Consider the following 24,561-nt stretch of genomic DNA (forward strand, 5'->3'; position numbering starts at 1 on the left):
TAAAATGAACTGGGATAGTGTTTATTGTTAACTATTTGTTACTATTTGAAAATATTCCATGAATATGTTTTTAAATACCAGGCAATTAGAAGTTATCTAATTACTGTTGGTAATGTTTGCATTTTTCAATCTGTTTAAAGTAATTTTTAATAGGTTTTTCCATTCCTTAAATAATACTTTCCGCTCTTCCTTTTTTTAAGTGATGAGGAGCTAATTTTCACTGTCTTTAAGGTTTTAGATATGAACGTATTGCCAAGAGCAAAGCTGTTTATATTGGTTGAGAATATGCTAATGTCAGAGGCACTTCTTTGGGAATCCTAGCTGACTCAGGATTGGGATAGGGCACAGCAGTGACAATTTAACTTGGGATCTGTAAAAGAACATTTTAGCATTTGCCAGTGGGGCCCCCTTGACTGAGGCTATCCCTGCTTTAGATTTAGACTTAAGCAAAGCTAAACATTGTTTCATGACTTATTTAAACTATGTCTCATCTTCACGTTTTTTTCCTCCAGGATGTTTCCAGTGCAACTTTGAAATACAAAGGTATACATTTTGGCAACTCTTCAGGAAGAAGAGAGTTACCTAAAAAGTCAGGTCCTGGTCCTGGACAGTATGATATCGTCCAGTAAGTAAAAAAAAAAAAAAAAAAAAAAAAAAAAAAAAAAAAGTATACCTTTAATGTAGTTCTTGACTATAAAGTATTCTAGTAATTCAGACTAGGCTATGCTTTAAAAATAAAAAATTAGTATGAAAAATTCCAAGAAATATTATATTTAGGAGTAACCTGTATGAGAGCCATTGCTTTTTTTATGAGCCAGATCTGATGCTACCTACTATTAACATGCAGTACCTCATTTAATCTTCACAAGTGTCTGGGTAGTTACTGTTGTTATACACCTATTTTATCAGTGAAAAATCCAAGGGTCAGGGAGGGTAAACAACATGTTCAAACTCATGTGGCTACTAAGTGGCAGAGCTAGACTTTAACTGAGACCTGTTTGATTACACAGCCCATGTATGTATGGATTAAAATATACAGACCTTAATTATAAAGTAGACAAAAGATCATGTAAACCATAAAAGAAGGTGACCCAGCATTCTCCATTTTATCCCTGGCTGTCATCTCCATTCTTCTGACCACGTGATGGATTTAGAAGGCATTCTCAGTCAGAATGAATCAGAGCTATAACATTAGGTTGGAGGTAATAATGAAGTTTAAGTAGTAAATACATTTCTGGTAAAGTAGCTCCTTCTGTCTTTATTTTCTCCTACTCCTACATTAAGGGCTTAGATATGAATCCATGGAAGGCAAAATTGAGTAACAAATACCATGTTGTCATCAGATTCTACTACCTCTTCTCATAATTAATTTTTTTAGAGTCCAGCTTATTTGGCTGATTCTTTCTCTTCAAGGCATAGGTTTTCTCCCAACAAGTCTCATAGTGATTACATACTCAATTAGTTTGCTAGACAGATTCAGACATATCTGTAGTGGACATAGCTTAGGCTCTTACTTGGACTCCCATGCTACCGTTCATTCACTGAACAGACACTGAATTCTTGGTTTGTGCCAGTATGGAACTTAATAACTGAGAATAAAACATTTTCCTTGTTTTTTTGGAATTGGTATTCTAGTCCATTGCCCTTTTCATTTTTTTACTCTGCTAATGTGGAAGATACATCTTTGTATTTTTATTCTTTTAGTAGTTATGCTAGAACCTTAACATGCATATTTAGCTTAGTGAAGTCTATACTTAATACTATTATCATTCTTCCAGACAAAACAAAGTCCACAGAATGCTCTATCTCCGATCATCCCCTTCTTGACATATGCTTTTGTTGTTCAGTATTTTAGTTCTATCCTTTTATTCTCCCAGATTGACTGGTTTGCAGTCTCTTTCTCACATCAGTTTATTGAGATTTAAATAACATAAAACAAAATTCGTCTTTTTAAAGGTATATTGTTATGTGATGATTGTTTTCCATCCATTCTACTCTACTTTTGACTGAGTACCCCATGCATAACTAGGACTTTCTCTAATTAGTGTTAGCTCTGGTTTTGCATGGTAGTTTTTCCTACCAGTCCTTTTTTATTCTCAAACTTTGTCCCACTCCCATTCTCCCCCTATTTTTTATGTTGTTGCTTTGATCTTTGTTATTTCTCCTGTTTTTCCTCTTCCATTTTATTTTAATTTTTGCTTGCAGGAATGGATTTATACTGATTGCATTCCTGATTACTTCAGTTAATTCACCATTTTCGTAATTTGTTTGCTCTTTTGTTTGTGTGTGTTCACTGTATCTTTTATTTGGAGTTGTCTTGGTTCCTTCTGGCAGTTGATATTTTCTGCTATTTTCTTTTTTTTCCTTGACTTTTTGTTTTGTTTATTGAGTCACAATTATTCTGGGAGACTTGATTCAGTACCAAAGTGGAGATACTTGGCCACCCTAAATAGAAAAATAAGCTTATAGGCCTCTTTTTGGGAAAGATATAGACCTAAATAATACGTGATACTTTTGATATCCCAAATATAAATTTGTTATCTATAAACGTCTTTGAGGTTTTGAAAACAAGTTCATTTGTTGAATTTTGTACAAATAAAAATCAGTGAAGTAGTGAGGATTTAATAGTGAGCTGGAATGGTAAAACAGTAAATAGATATTTAAATCATAGCACTGCTGAACAAAGACAATAATGGAAATTATGTAGCAACGTTTTAAAAAATATTTTTCTATTGTCTATTTTTTAATCTGCATATGTTCAGTATCGTTTGTTGAAAATGTTTGGTATCAGATTTCTTTGAATTTCTGTTTGAGAAATAGAAAAAATGGTAGTGTAGTTCATATAGACTGTTTAAATATAATTCTTATAACAGAAATAGCTAATAGTTATTGTGTACTTACTACGAGCCATGTATCTCACTGTGTACTTCACATATATATTTTAACTGTTGCATCCTTGCAATTAGTCATTTCTACTTTCAATTACAGGTGACAAATCTAAAGAGAAGTTAGGTGGTTTGTATAAGGTCACACAACTAGTGGGTAGCAGTGCTGGGATTCCATCGGGCTTTCTGATTCCAAAGCTTGGGCTCTTAATCACTACTTACTTAGTTTTTGTTTCTTTCTTGTGGTTGTATAAATTTCAATGAAAATAAACTTTCCTTTCATTTTCAAAGATCTTTGTTTTTCTTCTTTTTTTTGTTATTGTCTCCTCCTCACAGGTAATCAAAGATCTTTCTTTAGGTCCTCTTCCTGATTATTTTATGATATAAATATCATAGAACTATTTTCCCCTTATTTTAATAATAGTTGAAATACCAAGAGAGTTGGAATTTTAAAGATTTTTAATGGTAAATAGAACACACAGGGAACTTATTGGTAGCTTTTTATTTCAATTAATGATGTAAATCTCAGATCCTATTTTCTTTTTGGAATGATTTTTAGAATTGGTTCATGATAATGCTCTGAATTGGAAAAAACCAGAACTAACCAACAAAATAAATAGATTTTACAAAATTTTGAATATATTGGTCTAATACACGAAGATGCTCTTATTAATCCGTACATACTTTTAAAGCAGGAAATGTTGCTTTAAAAATATTCTCTTTGCTTATAGAAACATTTATAGATTTAAAATTGAGAGCTCTTAATTTCTATCTGAATTTTCTAAAGGAAAAAGACATTACATTATGAAAATATTAACATCAAGAAAGATCAACAGAAAAATTGTTGCTTATTTCTCCCACGATTATATGAAGTAATAGTATTGCAGGAGAAAAAAAGGGTAAGTTGAAAAGTGGCAATTACATCTATTTTCCAGATTTTAAGATCATTGAATCCTATTATTATAAAGTTAGTATATTTTTAGATCTACTGTGCCTGATAGCTATCACTCAATGAATATTATAGAAGGAACTATATTTAATATCTCTGTCAAGTGGTCACTGTCTCTACTTACCTGTTGTCGTCAAGAATGCATGACTCCTCAGGTTTCTTGTTTTAGTAGACAATTCTCTTTTTAAAATGCCCTTCATCTGATCTAAATTTTCCTGCCTCCTGCTTACTTATTTTATTCTTTCTTTTCCTATAATTTCTTTTTGATCTCCCTTTAAATCTTTTCTAGTAAGGATAAATGTTCCAAGTACTGTTAATTGTTCTCATTATTTAACTTCAAGGTCTCTTATTTTCCTTTGAAGTCATCTAGGGACCTTCTTTAGTTTGTGAACATCTTTCTCTCTCTTTCTTTTTAAATATGGTATCTAGAACTAAGCCTAATATTTTAAGTGTAGTCTGATTGTACATAGTAAGATTGTCATCTTAATTCTTCTGGATAGTGTATATTTATTAATATAAAACCCAGAATTCCAATTTTATAGTTACATTTCAGTTTACTCATTGGAACTTATAGGCAAATAAAACTGTGGATTGTTTTTTCATTTAAACTTGAAGTTTGAAGATTAGAGGATGAAAATTTAAAAATGGATACATTTAGAATAAAGGATAAATGATTCTTCATTGAAAAGTCAGCAACTATTGCAGTAAGAATTTTTGTCTAGCATTTGATTTTCTTGTCTTCCCCTGAATATCAGCAATGAAAAATATTGTTTATAGAAGTATTAGAAAAAGACATAATGGAATAACATCATACAGTTGTTTTTACAGAATAATAATTATAAATCTCAAAGCAGATAAAAAGTATTTAGAATCAGTAGAATCTAATGGATATAATTATTTTAAAATATACTCAGGAAAAGGCATAGAAAGCCTTTGGTTTGTCATTGAGGTTTTTTCATCAGTAGAATTTATTTATAGGTAATATTTTTCTTTAAATGTCAACAAAATGTACAAAAATTAAAGTAAGAAAATACTTTCTTCTGTCTTTTGTGGAAAACATTCTCTTAGATATTTAGAGATCTTAGTAGTATGTTATTTATTTATTTACTTTTTGTTTTACTGAGCCTGTTCATCTGCTGTAATAGTATGTTATTTTAAAAAGCCACCTTTCATAGTGCTATGCTGCATTTTTTGAAAGGAGAAAGAAGTTTATATGAGATGACTTTTAAATTAATATCAAGGTGCCTATATCATTGCACTAACTTTTCTGCTGAGGTTACTATGGTCTGAGATAATTTGTTTTTGAAATTGTGGCTTGGTTAACAACATGAAGAATTATAATTGATACCAATGGATTAAATTTTATTTATTTAAATATTAGCATCAGTGGTTTTCTTAAAATACTTTTCTTATTAACTATTTTTTTTTTTTTTTTTTTTTTTTGAGACAGAGTCTCACTCTGTTGCCCAGGCTAGAGTGAGTGCCGTGGCGTCAGCCTAGCTCACAGCAACCTCAAACTCCTGGGCTCAAGCGATCCTCCTGTCTCAGCCTCCCGAGTAGCTGGGACTACAGGCATGCACCACCATGCCCGGCTAATTTTTTATATATATATATTTTAGCTGTCCATATAATTTCTTTTATATTTTTAGTAGAGATGGGGTCTCGCTCTTGCTCAGGCTGGTCTCGAACTCCTGAGCTCAAACGATCCGCCCACCTCGGCCTCCCAGAGTGCTAGGATTACAGGCGTGAGCCACCGCGCCCGGCCTTTATTAACTATAAAATCTTAACTTGATTATATATCCTGAGCGTGGGGACTATGTATTATTTACCATCGTGCCTTTAGTATTTAGCACAGTGCCTAGAACATGGTAGGGCTCAGTTAGTATTTATTTACTAACTACATTAAGGAGCTAAAACTTCTTGTTTTTTTAAAACATCAACATAATTTTATATTTTATAGGGACATAAGTTTTTTAAATATAAAATATGATTTTCCATATTTGTACAAACAGTAATATTTTCTTTTTTCTTTTTTAAAAAAAATTTATTATTCTTTTTACTTTTTTTTTTACTTTACCTGTGTCAACAGGATATAAACATAGTAATATTTTGATAACTTTTTAGTTTACTTTCAGGAAAATAAATTTTGAAAGTGATAGTTCTTTTTCACCTTTGGATTCCTCTACCACTACCATTTTGCTTTCCTCTTATATTCTTTTCCATTTAAAATTATTGTATTTTCAAGATGGCTGACTAGAGTCAGGCTTGTCAGACCTTCCTGGTGGAGGAGTTGAGGGTTGGACTGTGGGGAGCAGAGGGTGATTGCTGATTGGGAGTGGACCACAGGGACTGACACCAGTGTCCTCTGGGACACCACCAGCGGGGACTGAGCATTTCAGAGAAAGGAGGATAGAGGGGAGAAACCAGCATGAACCAAATCAAGGGTGTTCCGGAGCCCAGGGAAAGAGTAAGGTTTTATCCTCCCTGCCCCACCCAGGTGCCTGAGGCCTGCAATGGGACACAGGGCTTTTATCCCAAGGGGGAGTGTCACGAGGGACCAGAGAGCTGGCATCCCTGCATCTGGATGCCCTCTCCTTTGCACCTCCTCCCCTGCTGGCATACCAGGAAGTATTTTTGGCTCAAGCTGCTCATGGCTGCGTGGTTGTACCCACCCTATAGCAACAGCCAGAGCACCTTTCACTGGGTGACTGAGTCTGCCTCGGGCGATGGGGAGTGCACCCCAGCCAAGGCTGCCTCAGTCAGCGTAGCTGCCTGCCACTGCGGCTCAGAGAGGAGGGCATTCATTAGGTGTTGGGCAGGTGGGAGAGGGTGGGAGGGTATCTGTAAATTCACACCTAATGGGTGTAGTGCGCACCCTCTGGGGGATGGGCACACTTGTAGCTCTGACTCTGGTGGTGCAAAGGCAATATGTGTAACCAAAGTGTACCTCCTGTAATATTCTGAAATGAAACAAAAAATTATTGTAAGTTATATGCAAAAATATTATCTCAGTATTATCTTTTTGTACATCACTGTTATTTGCTACATGTGGAAAACTCTAAAAGATAATGAATGGTAATACTAGAAATCTTGGTGTGTTGGGAGAGCAGGTGGGAGAAGATGTTCTAAAGAGCTGAAGATTTGATTGCTTCTTGGTGTGTTCTTTTCTAGTGAGATCTAATATACAGTTTAAATTTGACCATATTTGAGGATAATTTACCTCTAATTATATATGTGCTTTGATATATATAATATTAAAAATGTGAGTTTACCCAGAGGCTTGTTTATCTATTGTAACTATATAATGTGATTCCTTTTCTTTCAAAAATGAACTCTGAAAAGAAGTCTGATAAAATAAGAATTTTGAGGTAGAGAGCATTAATAATTAAATCAGACAGTGTGAAAGTATTGATATTTTCTTTGCATATTTAGTCTAATACAAAGCTAATAAATGTTTTGCTCAAAATGAAGATTTGTACCAACCACTTTTTCTATCAGAACATCCTGAAACTAGAGAAATAAAAAAAAAGAATCACAAGAATCCAGAATAACGAATTAATTGAATTGAATGAGCTAGTTGAAATATAGGGACTGTATTGTACAGGACATTTTCTCAATGCTTTAATGTCATAGCAAATATTTGTTCCTAAGATGTAAAAATTTTTAATTTAAATTTTGAGGTAATGAGGGAAGATGTACCCTTTTCCATACACTAAATTCCAATTTTTTCAGCCCATATGATGCTAAATAGTAGTTTTCCAATGATTATTATGAAATGGAGTCATTAAATTTTTCATTATTTTGTTATATTCAAAACTAATACTAATACTGATCGGCGTGTGTGTGTGTGTGTGTGTGTGTGTGTGTGCGTATAGATAAGCAAGTAGTAAAAGGCAGGGATGATTTAGAAGTGTTGAATTTGGGTGGCTGTATTACTAGCAGAGGTGGTAATCACAGTAGATGCTCATTATGGCGAGCAGTTGATGAGTTCAGTTTTAGACAGTTGAATTTGGAGAAAAATTACCAACGGACGGTAGAAATTTGAAAATAGAATTTGTAATACAAATCATGGGTAGAGATACAGATTTGGCCGTCATCTTTATGAAAGTGATAATTGAAGTGATGAGGTACAGAAGGGATACAGAGAGGAGAAGAAAATTCAGAACAGATTTTTGGGAGTGAGGCATGGTAGAAGAGCCAGTGTAGAGATAATTAGTGAAGTAGGAAGTGAATTAGGGAATTTAGATACCAAGGAAAGATAGAGATTCAAAAAGGAGAGGGTGTAGAAATATATTTATTTTTATAGAAAGATGGATAATTATTAACTTAAAAAAGCAGATTGTAAAATAGTTTGCATAATTATTTGTAGGGGCATTTATAAATATATGTACATGTATTCATAGTAAAATATTTATATTGTTTTCATCAAAGTTGTGAGATTATGAGTGATTTTAATTTCTCTTTTTTGCTTAGTTGAATTTCCTGTTGTTCTATAAGGAACATGTAACATAATTTAAAAAGATATAATGAAATTGCAGTAAGTGTTTTAAAGGAAGAAATGATGGAGAGGAATGCAGGACAAGAGCGAGGCTTTGTACTTAGTTAATAAAAGGGATTGAGAGAGTATTTTAAGTATTGCGAGTATTGAGAGAACAGTTTTAGTAGCAGATGAAAGTTATTAATAGATTCCATGAATGAGGAAAATGGGGCCAGGTGTTAGAACTTTGAATATATCTATATTCATACATTCTTCCACGTTCTACCACCAGAACTTTGGTGGTAAAGGAAAGAAGAAAAATTAGATGATAGATTGAGAGGATAGCAGCATAGGGGATGTTTATTTTTGGAGGGATGCGTATTTTTGGAATAGTCGATGGAAAGAGAGGAGCTGTGGAAATACACAGTCGAGATAATTAATATAGTCCAGTTTAGGAGAAGATAATAAGCAAAGAGATCCAAAGCATAAACAGCTGGTTCATACTGAAGAGCAAGAAAAACACCTCTTTCTCTGTGAAAAAAAAGAATGTCTCTTATTCTGTATATCTTTCATAGTCTCAGCTGCCCAAATGCCACTGAATAGAAATGAGAATATGGAAAGGAATTTCAGTGGTAGAGTGCTGCAGAATTTTCAATGGCTGTTATGAAGAAAGTATCTAGTATGTCGACTGGAGAAATATCTTCATCTTGGAGTCCAAGGGATGGGGAAAAAGGCAAAAATAAGTAATCACCTTAAAACATCTCAGGAAAATAACACTTCCAAGTACCTCTCCTGCACATTAGGAGCAGCTGGAAGAGGTACAACTTGGGAAAGTTGGTAAATTTGGTGTGGGGATAGGCTGAATAGCTTCAGTCCATTGCTTGGCTCTTTAAATTCAGCAGATGCACTGACTTCTACAATAGATAGTACATAAAAATAAAATATAGGTAGTGATTTCTTGAAATTGTCTTGGAATGCACTTTCCTTGTATCGAACCCATTGCACTTTCTCTTGTTTCCCAGGATTTCAGATTTCTGGCTTGTATTGATCCTTATTGCTTAATGGTCCTTTTGTCTGAACTCACGATTAATTTGGCTGAACTTATGATTAATTTGAATAATATTATTTCTTGTATATGGAATCTGTTTTTGGATATGTTTATCTTATGTCCCAAATTAAACCATAGTTCTTAGAGGACAAGAATCTTCCATTCTGTTTTATCTTTTGTATACCCATAGTGAATGAGTGAGGTATATATGTTTAGTAATGCTTTCTGAATGAATTACAGATCTGAAAAAGGAGCAGTTTTATTTTAAAATTTGAATTTAAAGGAATAATTCTTAGGTTTTTTTTTTTTTCCTCCCATTTATCCTATTGCCTTAGCAGTATGAGTTTGAAAGCAGTAAAATAATTTAAAAAATAAGTGTTATAGTACCTTTGGATTTAAACATTTTCTGGTGTTAGAACAAAACATGTAATAATATGAATATAATATTTTAATGAATGATTGTGAGTTTTTACTTATAATTAACCTTGAATACATATCGCATTCTAAATCTACTGAGAACTTCTGTTAAAAATACAAATTTTAACTTTTATTCAACCTGAATATTTTATTCAGGATTATGTCTTGCTTTTGGCAATGAAAAAAATTTTTATCTTCCTTAATATTAATAGAATCTTTAAGAGAATTCTTTTTTTGGTTTCATCCTACATTTTAGACAAGTTTTCTACTTTATTTTGATTAAGAAATGCTTTCAATTCTGTGCCCTAAAAAAAGTTAATTTTCTTGTCTAGAAGGAGGAGCTGGTTTCAATTTTTTTTTTTTTTTGAGGCAGAATCTCACTCTGTTGCCTGGGCTAGAGTGCCGTGGTGTCAGTCTAGCTCACAACAACCTCAAACTCCTGGGCTCAAGCGATCCTCCTCCCTCAGCCTCCCGAGTAGCTGGGACTACAGGCATGCGCCACCATGCCCATCTAATTTTTTCTATATATTTTTAGTTTTCCAGCTAATTTCTTTCATTTTTTTAGTAGAGACGGGGTCTCGCTCTTGCTCAGGCTGATCTCGAACTTCTGACCTCCCTCCTCGACCTCCCAGAGTACTGGGATTACAGGTGTGAGCCACCGCGCCTGGCCTGGTTTCAAAAATATTGTTATACATTTCTTGGTCTACCCTGCTGGGCTCAAGAACTGTTTACTAGGCACAAACACTTAACAGTTGTTTCTATTGAAGTTCTTTGATTTGGTAATACAAAATTTACGAAGTTGCTATATTAGCTTCATATTAGTTCAAATAACTGAGTAAAATTTCACTAGGTGGCGCCAATACTTTGGCTCTTTATTGATATATTTATTCATTCATTTCTCATATTCATTAAAACAAATATTTAAAAATTATATGGCAAGATTTGAAAATTTGCAGTTCATTTGCGCAAAGCTAAATTGGAAATTTTAGTTCTTTTGGAAGTTCTGCCCAATGGAAATAGCTTGGAATTATTTTAAAATACTAAATTCTAGTTGCAAACTAAGTTACTTCTATTTATCTATATAAATTTATCAAAATTATTAGAATTTTAAAAGTTGTGTTTTAAAGATATATTTTATAAAATATGTTTTTCTCTAGATTAGTATAAGATTGCACAGAATAATTTTTACTAATATTATAGATCTTAAATTGGTAGTTTTAGTTTAAAATAAATAAAATTATGCTAAAAAGGTTAATATAACAGGCACTTGGAAATTTATTGCAGTTAGTAATATGTGGTGGTGATCCTGAAAGAGCTTAGATTTGGGGATGAACAAAGATTTAAGAACGCTTGCACAAAATTAAATGTTTTTCAGGTTTTTAGTGTTCCAGAACCATGACTGCATGTGTTAAGTTTCTGAGAGGGCAACGAACAGGGACTTGAGAGAAGGCTAGTGGGGCTGAGGTTCAGTGAAGGAAGAGAATGGTGTGGGGTGGTGCTGGGGAGGTAGATCGAGGACAAGTCAGACAGGGCTTTGTAGGCCGTGGTAAGAAGTTTTGATTTTATTCGTAGGGCAGTAAAGGGTTTTATGTAGGGAAGAAACAAGATCTTTCAGCTGTAAGGACACTAGAATGAAGAGGGCAAGAGTGGAAGATTATGGCAATAGTGGCAATAGAGATTGAGTAGATTTATTAAGGGTACAGTTTTGATTGTGATAGAAGGGCTTTGTATGCCAATGTAAGTATTTTGTACTTTACTATACAGCCAAAAGGAAGTCAGTGGAGAGTTTATTAAGGGAGTGACATGATTTGTTATTTGGGCAATATTTGACAGTATTAAGAGTGAACCAGCGTATAGGAGAGATGGGAAGAAGGGAGACTGGGTATAAGTTTCTTTTATAGTCAAGAAATGATGCATCTCTGGGTCTCATTCTCTGATCTTCCCTCAAAGGTAAATGAGGTCTTGGGGCACTCCATCTGTGCAGGATTTACAAAATGGGGTAGGACTAAACTGGGACAGAGCCTGGCTTAAGTGCTATGATAAGGTGGGTGTCCCTTAGTATAGAAAGTGGATTCAAAATAAAGAGTAGAAAGTAGAAGCTACAGAAATTCCCTGAGGCACTAGAGTAGAACATAGTTGCAGGAAGTTTGCATTGGGTTCCAGTGGCCTCATTGGTGGATGGGAAGTGTACTGTTAAGGATGGCTGAGTTGTCTTCATAACTTTCTCCTAATCTTGCTTCCTCCTATTTGCCAATACTTCTCAGTTCTTAATGCTTGATTATGTCTCAGCGATGGCTTTCAGTGCTTACTGTACTTAAACTCTTATCGTAGCCTCTATTGAACAAAACTATTTGCCATGACCCTGCTTGTCATATCTTGGACTGAACTAATTAATAACTTCTTTTTGCTTTCTATGCTAAGTCTATAAAGCTCAAGCTTTGACCCCTGCTCAGCCCCCTTTACCTCAGTGTCATGGATTGGAGGAATTTACAGCATTCTACCTATCCTCAAGATTGAAATGTTTTCAAGGATTGAAAATATTGACTTTGGGACAGAGAATCTGGTCCTGCTGGCAAAGATGCAGGGAGTCTTGACCCAGGAACACAAGTCATACCTCTACACAAAACTGAGTGTCTAACCACATCTTTAGCTTTTAATAAAATATGATGCCTTGTCAGAATAATAGATTCTGTAAAGCTAAGTCAAAGCTATCTAGAAATTCTCCAGGTTATTTCCAGGCCTGTATTCTTGGATTCTCAGAATGATGGTCTTCCTTCAGGTTTTTTTTTTTTTTAATTTTTGAAAGAAGATTGATTGTGTTTTCACCAGGGAACCCCACTACCTTACATATCTCATTTTCCCTTGCCTCATGCATTGAGGAAGGGAAACTCAATGGACAATGACTACCTTGTATTTTTGGGGAAAAGAAGGCCATATCTTCCAGGAGTTTTCAGCCTGGGATCAGGAGGAGGGATCAGCACACACTGATATTCAAAACTGACCCCACAGATAAATCGTATAGTAGCTTTTTTTGCTTTTAATTTAATGCCTTTAGCTTTTAATCGAGAGCCTTCAATTCTGTGTCAACACTCTGTGTTAGCCTCTAGAACACCTGACCCTCACCGAACACCATTCACTTCAATTGATTCTCTGATTTGAGAACTTTGCAGTCACTTATTTGATCCTGCTCTTAGAGTGGAGGGGGTATGATAGAGGGTAGCAGCTCTGACAGTGGAGGGGGCATGATAGAGGGTAGCAGCTTTGACAGGCAGGGCAAATGCATAAATATGGCCGTGGCAGCATCTAAGATATAGATAGGGAAGGGAAAGTTCAAAGGCAGAAGCTGATTATTGGGTCTGAGAAGTGAGGTTAGATTGTAAGTAGGAAAGTAAGGAAATAGTTTAGTATCTAGGAAGATCAGTAATTGATTGGTAAACATAATAATACATAGCTAAGGAAGGTGTCAGAACAGAGATTATGACTAGCATAAACATGTTAAGGCCCATTTTAATGCACTGCTGGATATTTTGTCTTAAAGGCAAGACTGACTATACACATCACTCCACTGAACTTGGCACTTCACCTTTTTTTGCCCAAAAGCACAAACATATTTTTGCTATTTTTCCAATGTTTCCAACTCCATTTATCATTTGGAATGATCCTCCCTTGTTGATAACCTGCTACATATGCACTTATATTTGTGTAACCCCTATCCATGAAATCCATCTGTGCCATGATATATCCCACTCCCTTCAGTGAGTAATTAGAAGATATTTGACATCTTCCAAGTCTCTTGAGACTTCAGATACTCCTAAATTTGCAGTCACCAATTTATTTTAAAATAATGTAGTTTATCATGACTTGGGATTTCTATATGTCATTGGAAGATTGTCCTAAGAAAACTGAAGGTTTCAATTTTGTCTTGACATTATGGAACACAAATGAAAATTTCTGCAACTCTTCTGTGCCCTAAACTAATGGCTTTCTATCATTAGCTCCAAGAAAGTATACTTTTCTGGTTTGTAAATCTACCAGGTAGTCTGTTATCTTAAGTCAACTATAGCAGTAATAAACCTGAATATCTGCTCTTTTCTTTCTCACCCCTGGGCCCTGATCCTTTTCCAAATTAATTTAATGAGCTCCTTAGAAAGGAATCCTGGAACAGTTTGGTTCCTATTGATACTCATCTCAAGGAATGTCATTAATTACCGAGATAAAATTCATGGCCATTAAATTTTATTAATTTTTTTCTTTCTTTTTTAAAAATTGACAAATAAAAATTATATCTATTCATGGTGTACAATGTGATATTTAGATATATGTACACATTGCATAATGGCTAAATCAAACTAACATGTGTACTACCTTATGTACTTATTTTTTGTGGTTAGAACACTTAAAATCTATTCTCTTAGCAATCTTCAAGTATGTAATATATTATTATTGACTGTAGTCATCATGCTGTATAATAGATATTTTGAACTTATTTCTCCTGTCTAACTGAAATTCTGTACCCTTTGACCAACATCTCCCCAATACCTGCTTCTCCTTGCCAGCCTCTGGTAACCACCCATTCTACTTTCTGGTTTTATGAGTTTGACTTTTAAAGATTCCATATATAAGTGAGATCATTCAGTATTTGTTTCTGTGCCTAGCTTATTTCACTTAACATAATGTCATTCAGGTTCATCCAGGTTGTATGGTGGGATTTCCTTCTTGTCATCTGATCTTAATTAAACTGGAATCCCACATGCATCAGGATGGACCTTCATTCTTGGTGAACCTTTGACTTTGTGGGCACATTTCATCACCGACAGTCCACAAAGCCAGGGATTGGTGACACAGGGAGCAGTGGTGTCAGGTATTAGGCACCTCGAAGATACAGCAGAGCAAAAAGCAAATCTAGGTGGGCTGTTTAAAGTAGCTTGGACCAGAAAGAGACTTTTGGCAGGAATAGATTGCTCTCAGATTTATTCCTGTGTTCTGATCTCCCAAGCCTTGGCTAGCTGGTTTTGATACGATGCCCTGTCTGCACTTTCTGTCCCTGCTCCACTCACAACCCACTCTATTAGATTGCATACTGAACCTGCCATTAAATTTGTGATTTTTAGTAGAGACCCTGTAGTTTCATTTTTTGGAAGGATTATATGGGGCTCTAAAACATTGTTAGGTTTGGAAATACAACATAAGCAAGTAGCAGTTGAATGAAGATCCTGTGTATTGGACTATGAGAAAATATGAAATCTTAATTTTTTTTGCCTATGAGATATATATTATACTTAGAGATATCTTTTGTTCTTTGTCTGTTTCATATATCCAAGCAAGCTGAATAAATGGCTCCTTGGTAAGTGAAATGTTGCTGTAAAATAAGGTACAGTTATGGCGTAAATCAAGTAGACCTCACTTTCAACTTTGAAATGTAGGGAAAAAGAGACCATGGTAATTATGAATTAGAAAATAACGGTTGTGAAAATTTGCTCCATCTCTTATTATTTAGTGTGGATGTTGAAAAGTAACTTACTTTCTCTGAGATTTTTAATTTATAAAATGGGAGTTATGAAATTCCTACTTCATAGGATTGTATAAGAAATGAAAAATGCATGTAAAAGCACTTATTACATTCAAGGTATTACATAAATATTAATTGTTGCTGTTTGAAAAAAATCCGTATCTACTTTTCTCATAATGACTTCAGTGACAGAAGCAGCCATGGGTAATTCATCTTTGTACATTGTTTTTGGAGATAGGAGTTATGATAACTGCATCATAGCCTGCATATGACTAAAACTAATATTTTGCTGCATTTCATATTGTAATTAGTTTGATACTGTGTTTACAATTGTACTTTGCATTTGCCTGATTTAAAATTATTTCAGTGATCCTATTCTCTTTTTCTTTTCAAAAATTCACATTGAATTTTTTCTTGGATATTTTAGATTTTTTATCCTAAAGGAACACCTTTTTTCTTTAAAAATAGTTACTGGGGTAGTATGTGTGTGTACATATATGTATGTTGTGTGCATGTGTTCACGTGACTTGTATCTGTTAATTATTGCCAGGTAATCTTAATGAAGTTCATTCATCATTATCTACTCTAGTAAACTGAATTGCTGTAAGAATAAATTAGTCCATTTGTGACTGAAGCAACAACAGGTTATCTTAAATCTCTATACAGAAAGTGAAATTTTTAACAATATAGTTTATAAACTGTAGAAACTTCTTCAAACTTAATTAAAATTATTTTACATTAATCAGTATTTCTCATAGTTTTATTTATACATGAAATGTGCATATGTTCTTTATAAGTAGTAAGTTTTTACTTTTAGATTATATATATTTACTTTTTTATATACCAATTTTTCTGAGAACCTATTTCAACAATGTTAGATTTTCTTTAAGAGCTTAGGTGTAATGTAATACACATTTTATCCTGAAAAATAAACTGCCTAAATTATGATTCTTAAATATTACCTACAGCACCTTTAAGAAAGTAAAATGACCATCTCTATACCTTTTTTTAATAAATATATAAATATTTCATAAATTGTTCTCTGTAAGTGAATATACCTTTTGGGACAGAGTGAAATAATTTTATTTCAAGAAAGCTATTGACATTTAATAGTATTTTAAAAGTAACATTTTAGAGAAACTGGTATTAATTATAGAATTACATGTAAATGTGCCTAAAGGATTTTATGACAGGAAAATATTACCTTTTGTGTTTCTCATATATAGTATTGCTGTATCACATTATGGAGTTGATATCTTGTGAATCAGTAGAGAAGTTTAGGAGGAATTAATTTCTCAAAAGTGCTAACAAGGTTATTTTTAAAGATTGAGTCTAAGAAATACTCAGTAATATTTTCTAAGAATTGATAAAGACAAGTATTAAAGAGTGAGTATGTAAGAGAAAGTGAAAGCAATGTCTTGGTAAGACTAATGAGTACCTGAAATACTCCTTTTTGCTTTTCAGATTAAACCTTTTAGGTCATCAATCAGTCAAGGGTGGCAGGTAGTGACCATTAGGTAGATTCATTAACACCCTGCAGTCTGCTTGTGCAGGGTGACCCACATCTGTCTTCATTAGAAGTTTTGTAGTTGCCAGTGGTGAACAGATGGATCATTATTGCCAACACTGCCCTCTGGGGCTACCTGGAGGACATGCAAAGTCATCCTATACAGGACACATATCCACGTTTACCTGCCATGGAGTGAGAAAAATATTTTGAGTAATGGTGATATATTAATTTTTTTTAAAGAACATGCTCCCATGTAGATAAATATAAACAGTTTATGCAAAATATTATTTTGGAGGAGAAATGAATTATTTCAATGTATATATAAAATATAACTATTGTGCACATGTGAAAAAGCTAGGATATAATTGAATTGTAAGTCAGGCATAGGTTGATTATAAATTTTCATTCAGATTATTTGAATTTAATAGTATTTTGAAAGACTTTAGTAGAAACATAATATATAATAAATATGGTTATTACTAATGATGCTTCTATATCATAAATATATTTTAAGATTTCCTTTCATTTATCTAATAGATTTCAAATAGGACTATGCCTTATAACATATGATGTTAAATTCCAAATTTAAAATATTAAAAGCTTAGAGATCTGCATATATAATCAGTCTGATTTAAATGAAAGGAAAATCACTTGTAGTCTTAAAGTATGCAATTTTAGCACTGAATTATATCTATAGAAGACTGTCTTTGCCTTTCAATGGTAGCAAGCAATTTTTTAAAGGGAAGATTAATTACATTCATTGTAACATCCTTGGTGTAAATAATGGTAAGATATTGGTTGTGCACATTTATCTTTGCACACCTGCTTCTCTTTTTTCTCCTTTGAGATGTTTTGTTTATTAACGTTCAGGGTCACCACAAGTGCCAACCACTTGTATATACTTAAAACACTGAGATCATTGAAAACTGTTGTGTGACATAGTTTCTCTTAACATAGTACTGTAGAACAGTGTTTTGAATCTAGTACTTTTTATTCAGAAATCAGGCTGGAGTCTTGGGGAATTGGAATACTTAGCAATTAAAGAAATTTATTTTTCCTTAAATATCATCAGCTAACTAGTGGTGAATTTATTTTCTTTCATGTAAGTTTTTAAGAAAAATATATTATGAGGACTCCCAAATTATGATAATAACAATAGCAAAGGACTAAATTTCACTTCATAATATTCTTAGGTAAAGATATTCTTTTTGTAAGGAGTCCAGTAAGGGTATATTAAAAACATAATGCCTTACTTTTTGACAAAAAGTGTGTGTTTTCTTCATGAATTTTTTTTGTTAGTGATTAACTAGCTTTGCACTATTTGTAAAGAGAAACAAAGATTTTTAAAGATCATACTTGAAATGACATTTAACTTGTGTCTGAGATAAAATTTATTTTATTCTGGGGAAACTTTTCTTGTATTTATTGAGTTTAAAATTATCAAGGGAGCAAAGAGAATAAAAGAATTAGGAATATGTTGTGGGGTATTTCCATGATATATTTCTTCTACCATTGTGATTCTCACTGAAATAGCTAAAAGAGACAGAAGATCACATTAATAACATAAAAATATTTAGTCCTGTGAGGGTAGGAATTTTATATATATGATATATTTGATATAGTTGGAAATTTAGGATTTAACAATATAACATTTACCAATGTTTTACTATTTTTATCTTGTGTGAGATTTTTCAGTCCTCTATACATGGCAACATTTCTTTGTTTTATTATTTTCTCCTAAATTTATCTTTTAGGTTGTGAGGTACTAGTTCTCTTTATACTCTTAAAACTATTGAGGACCCAGAAGACCTTTTATGTGGATTGTATCTAATGATACTTATTGTATTAGAAATTGAAACTGAGAAATGTTTAAAATACAAGAATACACAAGTGTTTACGAGAGAACAAGTTAAATAGTCAAAGTCTTAGTATTAATGTGAAAATAATTTTGATTTTGAGGATTCTTTGCAAGAATATCAGGGAATCTCCAGGGGTCACTGGAACAAACTTTGAGAACCATGATTGTAGGGTCTTTGAAGTTAGAAATAGCATCATTTTGTTTGTTGATTAAATGCCTGGATCAGCAAGTCCTTAATATGTAGCTAATAGTAGCAAAAATTCTGTTATCATGTGCTACAAAGTTGTATGTTTTAATGTTTTAATAGAAATGTTTTTAGTTAAAAAACAAAAAGGTAGAATTATACTCTTTATTTAAAAATATAGTGAAGTTGTAATTTGGAATGAGAATAGCATTTCTAACTATACCTGTTAAAATTATAGTGACCTTTAGAGATATTGCTGGCATTTGCTACTCTTATATCAAATGTCTTCCAACATTATACTGTCAGCAGGGAACATGAGGATTGACTAGTTTGAAATGGCAGTCTCAGGGAAAGACATAAACTTTGAAATACCCATAACTGCTTTAATGTCAAAAATCACACATGGCCAATCTCAACGTTTATTTTAATGCTTCTAAAATCTCCAAAAATTTAAAAAATTATCACTTTAAGGAACATTTTCTTACTTGAATTTCCATCAAATGTTTATATGGAAACAAACATTGACATTTTCAATTGTGATTAAAAATATGAGCCAGAAAACAGCAAGCTATTTATGAGACTAAGGTTATATCAATTTTAATAAAATTTTAAAAGACTTCTCTGTTACAAATTACACTTGTTTGGGTTTTTAGTTTTTTCAATTTTTTATGTTAGATTATTTGGATGTATTACTGTTCATTTGCTTTTTTAATACGTTTAAAAATTGTATGGTCTTTCATTTTTGAAGATTTTATAAATGCCCTCGAGGGTTTCAGACTTCATAGTTAAATTTTCAGAAAAATATAAAAGTTTATGTGATATTCTGAAGGACAGAGGAGTTACTTTTCATAATCTACAGAATATATTCCTGTCATTGAAGTTGAATTTCATTATTACATGACCAATTTTTTTTTTCTCATTTAATGCTATTCATTTGCCTACTTAAGTATCTTAAAAAGAATAGTGAAGATTTCTGTTTCTGGCTATACTGGAGTAACTTGTATCAGACCAAATATCCTGTTGAGAACAAGTATAGAAGCTAGATAAATTATATGATTGCCAAATAGTAGAAGGCAGCGGAAAGCAACCAAAGGAGATAAGACTTAAGAGATAAAGATTCCAAAGAGAAGGGGGAGTGCATTCATGTTAACCTGGGACTCTTTCTGTCAGAGCGTCTTTTGATTTGTAAGTGGTAGAGGAAGAATAACTAAGATGCTAAACAGAAATGACTGGTAAAATCTTTCAGCAGTCTCACAGAGTTAGGAAAACAAAAATTGAAATTCAATCAATGATTCGGGAACCAAGAGTAGGAGTAAAGGGAATCACAGAAAAGCAATCCTGGCATTCTGTGCTGCTTTCCCCTCTGGGGGTATTTGTTGATTTATAAGCTATGCAGGTAGGAAGCCAAGAATACAAGTAGAGAGTGCCAGCTTACAATGTAGGCTAAATTATGCCGTCTCAAGGTGCTAGCTAGGGAGACAGAAAATGAGACAAAGTACTAGCCTGGAAGAGGAGTAAACTCTTCAGATTTTCAGGAATAAGGAATAGAAAATATGTTAGATTCACAAAGATTTAAACGCAGCTTCAAAATTTCTCTCCCTGATTGACCCAAGATGTTCTGCCCTTTTAACTGCAAGACAGAAGAACAGTAGATCTCTGGAGTAAGATAACGTCATTCAGAGTTTATAGATTTTTCCATATTAATGTCCAGCATTCAATTATAATCCAAGAAGACATCAGACCCCCTAGTTGATCAAGATATTTAACTTCTAAGACTTGCAGATAATTGTGATTAATATGCTGAGGAGTGAGGAATGAGATGAAGAATTTAATAGAGAACTGAGTTTATAAAAAAAATCAAGTACAGGTTTCAGTAGTAAAAATACAGTACATGAAATAAAGAACTCAGTTGATGGTTTTAAGAAGATTAGAGCTGTAGATCTCTCTATCATTTCACTAATTCTAGAGCAAAAGAGAGAATTAGAATATTTGGGGGCTAGTTTAGCAGTAAATATTCAGACTGAAAAACAGAGAATAAAAGAATAGAAGCTCAGAATAGAGTGCAAGAGACATATGAACATATGTGTAATTAGAGTGCCAGAAGGAAAGAAAGAAGCACTATGTGAAGAGATACTGGGCGAGAATTTTCCAAAAGGGTTGAGAGGCATCAACCTATAGATTTAAGAAGGTCTATAAACTTTAAGCAGCATAAACACAAAGTAAACCATACCAAGGCACAGCATGTTAAAATTGCTGAAAACTAAATAGAAAAAGGAATTCTTAAAAGTGGTCAGAGAAAAGACAGTTACCTTCAGAGGAGAAAATGTAACTTTCAGATGATTATTGAACAGAAATGATGCTACACTTTGGTTTGTTTGACCCCTCCAAATCTCATGTTGAAATTTAATCTCTAGTATTAGAGGTGGGGCCTATTGGGAGGTGTTTGGTTCATGAGAGCAGATCCCTCATGAATGGCTTGGTGCCAAGGACAGTAATGAGTGAGTTCTCCCTCTATTAGTTCCCACAAGAGCTGGTTGCTAAAAGAGCCTGGCACACCTCCCCACTTTATTTTCCCCTCTCACTATGTGATCTGCACATGCTGGATTTCCTTTCCCTTCCTTCATGAGTGGAAGCAACCTGAAGCCTTCACCAAAAGCAGATGCTAGCACCACGCTTCTTGTATAGGTTGCAGAACTGTGAGCCAGATATACCTCTTTTCTTTATAAATTATCCAGCCACAGGTATTGCTTTATAGCAACACAAATGAACTAAGACAGTTGACTTGCAACTCTTCGATAGATTTGGCTAAGGAGATAATAAGCCCAAATGAATTTAGATAGTTTAATACTTACAGCATTAGTAACATCTTGGCTCTGGTTCCCTGGTGTCTTAGACTCATGGAGCAACAAGAACAGGGCCAAGTGTTGCCTACACACACAATTGGGGTTGCATTACAGGAGAGAAACCCTGAAATTAGTAGACTCTAATTTTATATGAGAGCTGCTGGCAAACATACCCATCCTTGCTTCCAGAGAAAGACAGATTATTAACCTGGCATGTAGCAATTCTACCCCTGGAAGAAGAGGTAGGCATTTCTACTTTTATTGCCCTTAAATGCCTTTGGGGAAAGAGGATGTCTCTGTATTTACTATCCGAGAACGTAAGTAAATTTTCTCCAGAAGTTACTGTCTTCATCATCCTAGGGCTTATGCAAATCTTCTTGAAAAGGTAGTCCTGGAACATATTGACTATTAATATCTAGATGTGTGTGGAAATGTGAGAGCTTCATGGAGACTTGTCTCTCAACAGCTAGAACTCAAATTTTGTTCTATAAGCACTAGATGTTTTTAGTCACTACTTTTCATGCTTTTTTGGGCTAAGAAGGATCCTTAGAACTTATTGTTCTTACTTTAGGCATCTGTCAACAAACTTTCTGCTATGATATTCTAGCCCACAGACAATTAAAAGAGCTTATTAGAGTCATACTGATTGCAACAAGTCATGGTGACAGATAAGGAAAAGGTAAAACTTAATAAAGAGCATGCACAAAATTAAAATATACCCTAGAGTTATTTATTATAGCAGAAGAGTTTATATATGTCATTCATAAGATATTTACTATGCCATGTCTAAAAATACTTAAATAAAAAACAATTATTTAAAGGTTTCTTTTCCATTATCTAGAAAATATATGTATATGGAACACCAAATTCTCCTGTGATGAGAAATAAATTAGGCATTACAGTGACAATGTTTTAAAAAAGGATGATAGATACACTTACATAAATGACCAGTTGTAGTAAAATGAACACACGTATTCATATCTTTGCTCATACATTTTAAGTAAATTTTTAAAAATTTTAAAAATGTTTGGTACATACTCATATTCTGAAATACAGTGGCATGTAATGGTTGTCACCATACAGTCTTGTACTGTGTCATGATGTTTTTGGTCAATAATGGATTATATATATGATGGTGGTCCCATAAGATTATACCATAATTTTACTGTACCTTTTCTATATTTAGATACACAAATACTTACACTGTGTTACAGTTGCTTACAGTATTAAGTACAGTAACTTGTTGTACAGGTTTATAGGCTAGGGGCAATAGGCTGTACCATATAGCTGTGTAGTAGGCTATGCCATCTAGGTTTGTGTAAGTACACTGTAGGATGTTTGCACAATGATGAAATTGCCCAACAGTGCATTTCTCAGAACTTGTTCCCTTCATTAAGTGATGCATGACAATATTTACACTCCTGCATACAACTTCTGGAACTCATTGTTTGAGTCTGGACCCAGAGAGCCCCTAGACATGTTTAAGAGAAAACATGGATAATTTTTTTATTTTGATTTGGTTCACTTTAATATTGTCAAGAAACTCAGGAGCCATTCAGATTAGTGGCCATTTTCAAATACTTGTGCTTCATTCAATAATTTATTCAACAGGTATTTCATTAGCTTTTACCAAATTCAAGGTACTGTACTAACTAACTTCTGGAGATAAGAATGATAAACAAAAGTACATGTGGTCTTTGTCCTTAGGGATTTTATAATCAGTCTAGCAAAAAAGCATCATAGAAACAAATGCTGGGAAGAAGAGGTACCAGAGTTTTGAGAGTTTAAATAAAGGAATTTGACCTAGTCATAGAGATCAGGAAAGGAAGGCTATCCTTTAGGACTGAGGCTTGAGCTGAGATCTCAAGGAGAACATAAAACAGAGGAAGAAGCAAGGAAAGTATATTCTGGGGGAACGTCAAAGGCCTTGTGGTGGCAAAGGGCATAGGATAGTCAAAGGAGCAGAACAGCCTAGTTGTTTCTTGACATACATATACATAAGGATATACAAAAGATTATGACTTACTTTGTAAAACCAATACCTCATTGTGAAATAAAGATTAGGTTTGGACAATGTAGGTATCCTAGGCCAGCGGCCCCCAACCTTTTAGGCACTAGGGACTGTTTTCATGGAAGACAATTTTTCCATGGACCAAGGTGGTGGGGGGGATGGTTTTGGGATGATTCAAGTGCCTGACATTTATTGTGAACTTTATTTCTATTATTATTACATTGTAATGTATAATGAAATAATTACACAACTCACCATAGGTTGGGGACCCCTGTTCTAGGGCACATGATCAAGGAAACTTATCAGAGAAATGAGAATTAAAAAAACTGCTTTTGTTTTCTTCTAACTCAAAGATAAATGACAGAAGGGATTTTGGATAATGATAGAAAAAAATGTATTACTGCATAGTATAGGCTTAAGAACAAGAGGATTTTTTCATAATAACTAATAAAGCACAATATTAACAAGGCTTCAACCACCATAACTAAGTCAAAAGATACAAGTTTATGGGGAAACTCCTTTTGATTCAGTGCTTATTGTTTAAACCTTTCTGAAATGTATTTGCTCTATTCTTCATTTCTTTTAAATTTATACCTAATTAGTACAAGTAATAGATTATCTGAGTATGGGTTCTTTTAAGATATAAAATAAGATGTCAAATATATTTTCCATATTGATATTGCCCTCTTTTTTTTGCTCTCAAAACTTCATTAGGCAAATGAATCTTTTTGGTATTACTGGCTGGAATACTATTAAGACATTAACTTATTTTAATATCAGAAGCACAGGCTCTCTGGCTTCCAGATGTATAGTAATAAGCAATACTATTTAAAAAGCTAAGTCATTTAGTTATTTATTTTTAATAGTTAA

At 33.5% G+C, this 24,561-nt stretch overlaps 1 protein-coding gene across 1 annotated transcript in view; it reads left to right on the forward strand.

Annotated features, from left to right (window-relative positions):
• STPG2 (sperm tail PG-rich repeat containing 2) overlaps window positions 1-24,561 on the forward strand; it is a 159,949-nt gene that overhangs the window by 18,061 nt on the left and 117,327 nt on the right. Inside the window, exons 4-5 of the mRNA XM_069485453.1 lie at window positions 513-625; window positions 3,673-3,784. Coding sequence (XP_069341554.1) covers window positions 513-625; window positions 3,673-3,784 — 225 coding nt within the window. The remainder of the gene's footprint in view (window positions 1-512; window positions 626-3,672; window positions 3,785-24,561) is intronic.

The sequence above is a fragment of the Eulemur rufifrons genome, chromosome 13, assembly GCF_041146395.1.
Source record: "Eulemur rufifrons isolate Redbay chromosome 13, OSU_ERuf_1, whole genome shotgun sequence".
NCBI lineage: Eukaryota > Metazoa > Chordata > Mammalia > Primates > Lemuridae > Eulemur > Eulemur rufifrons.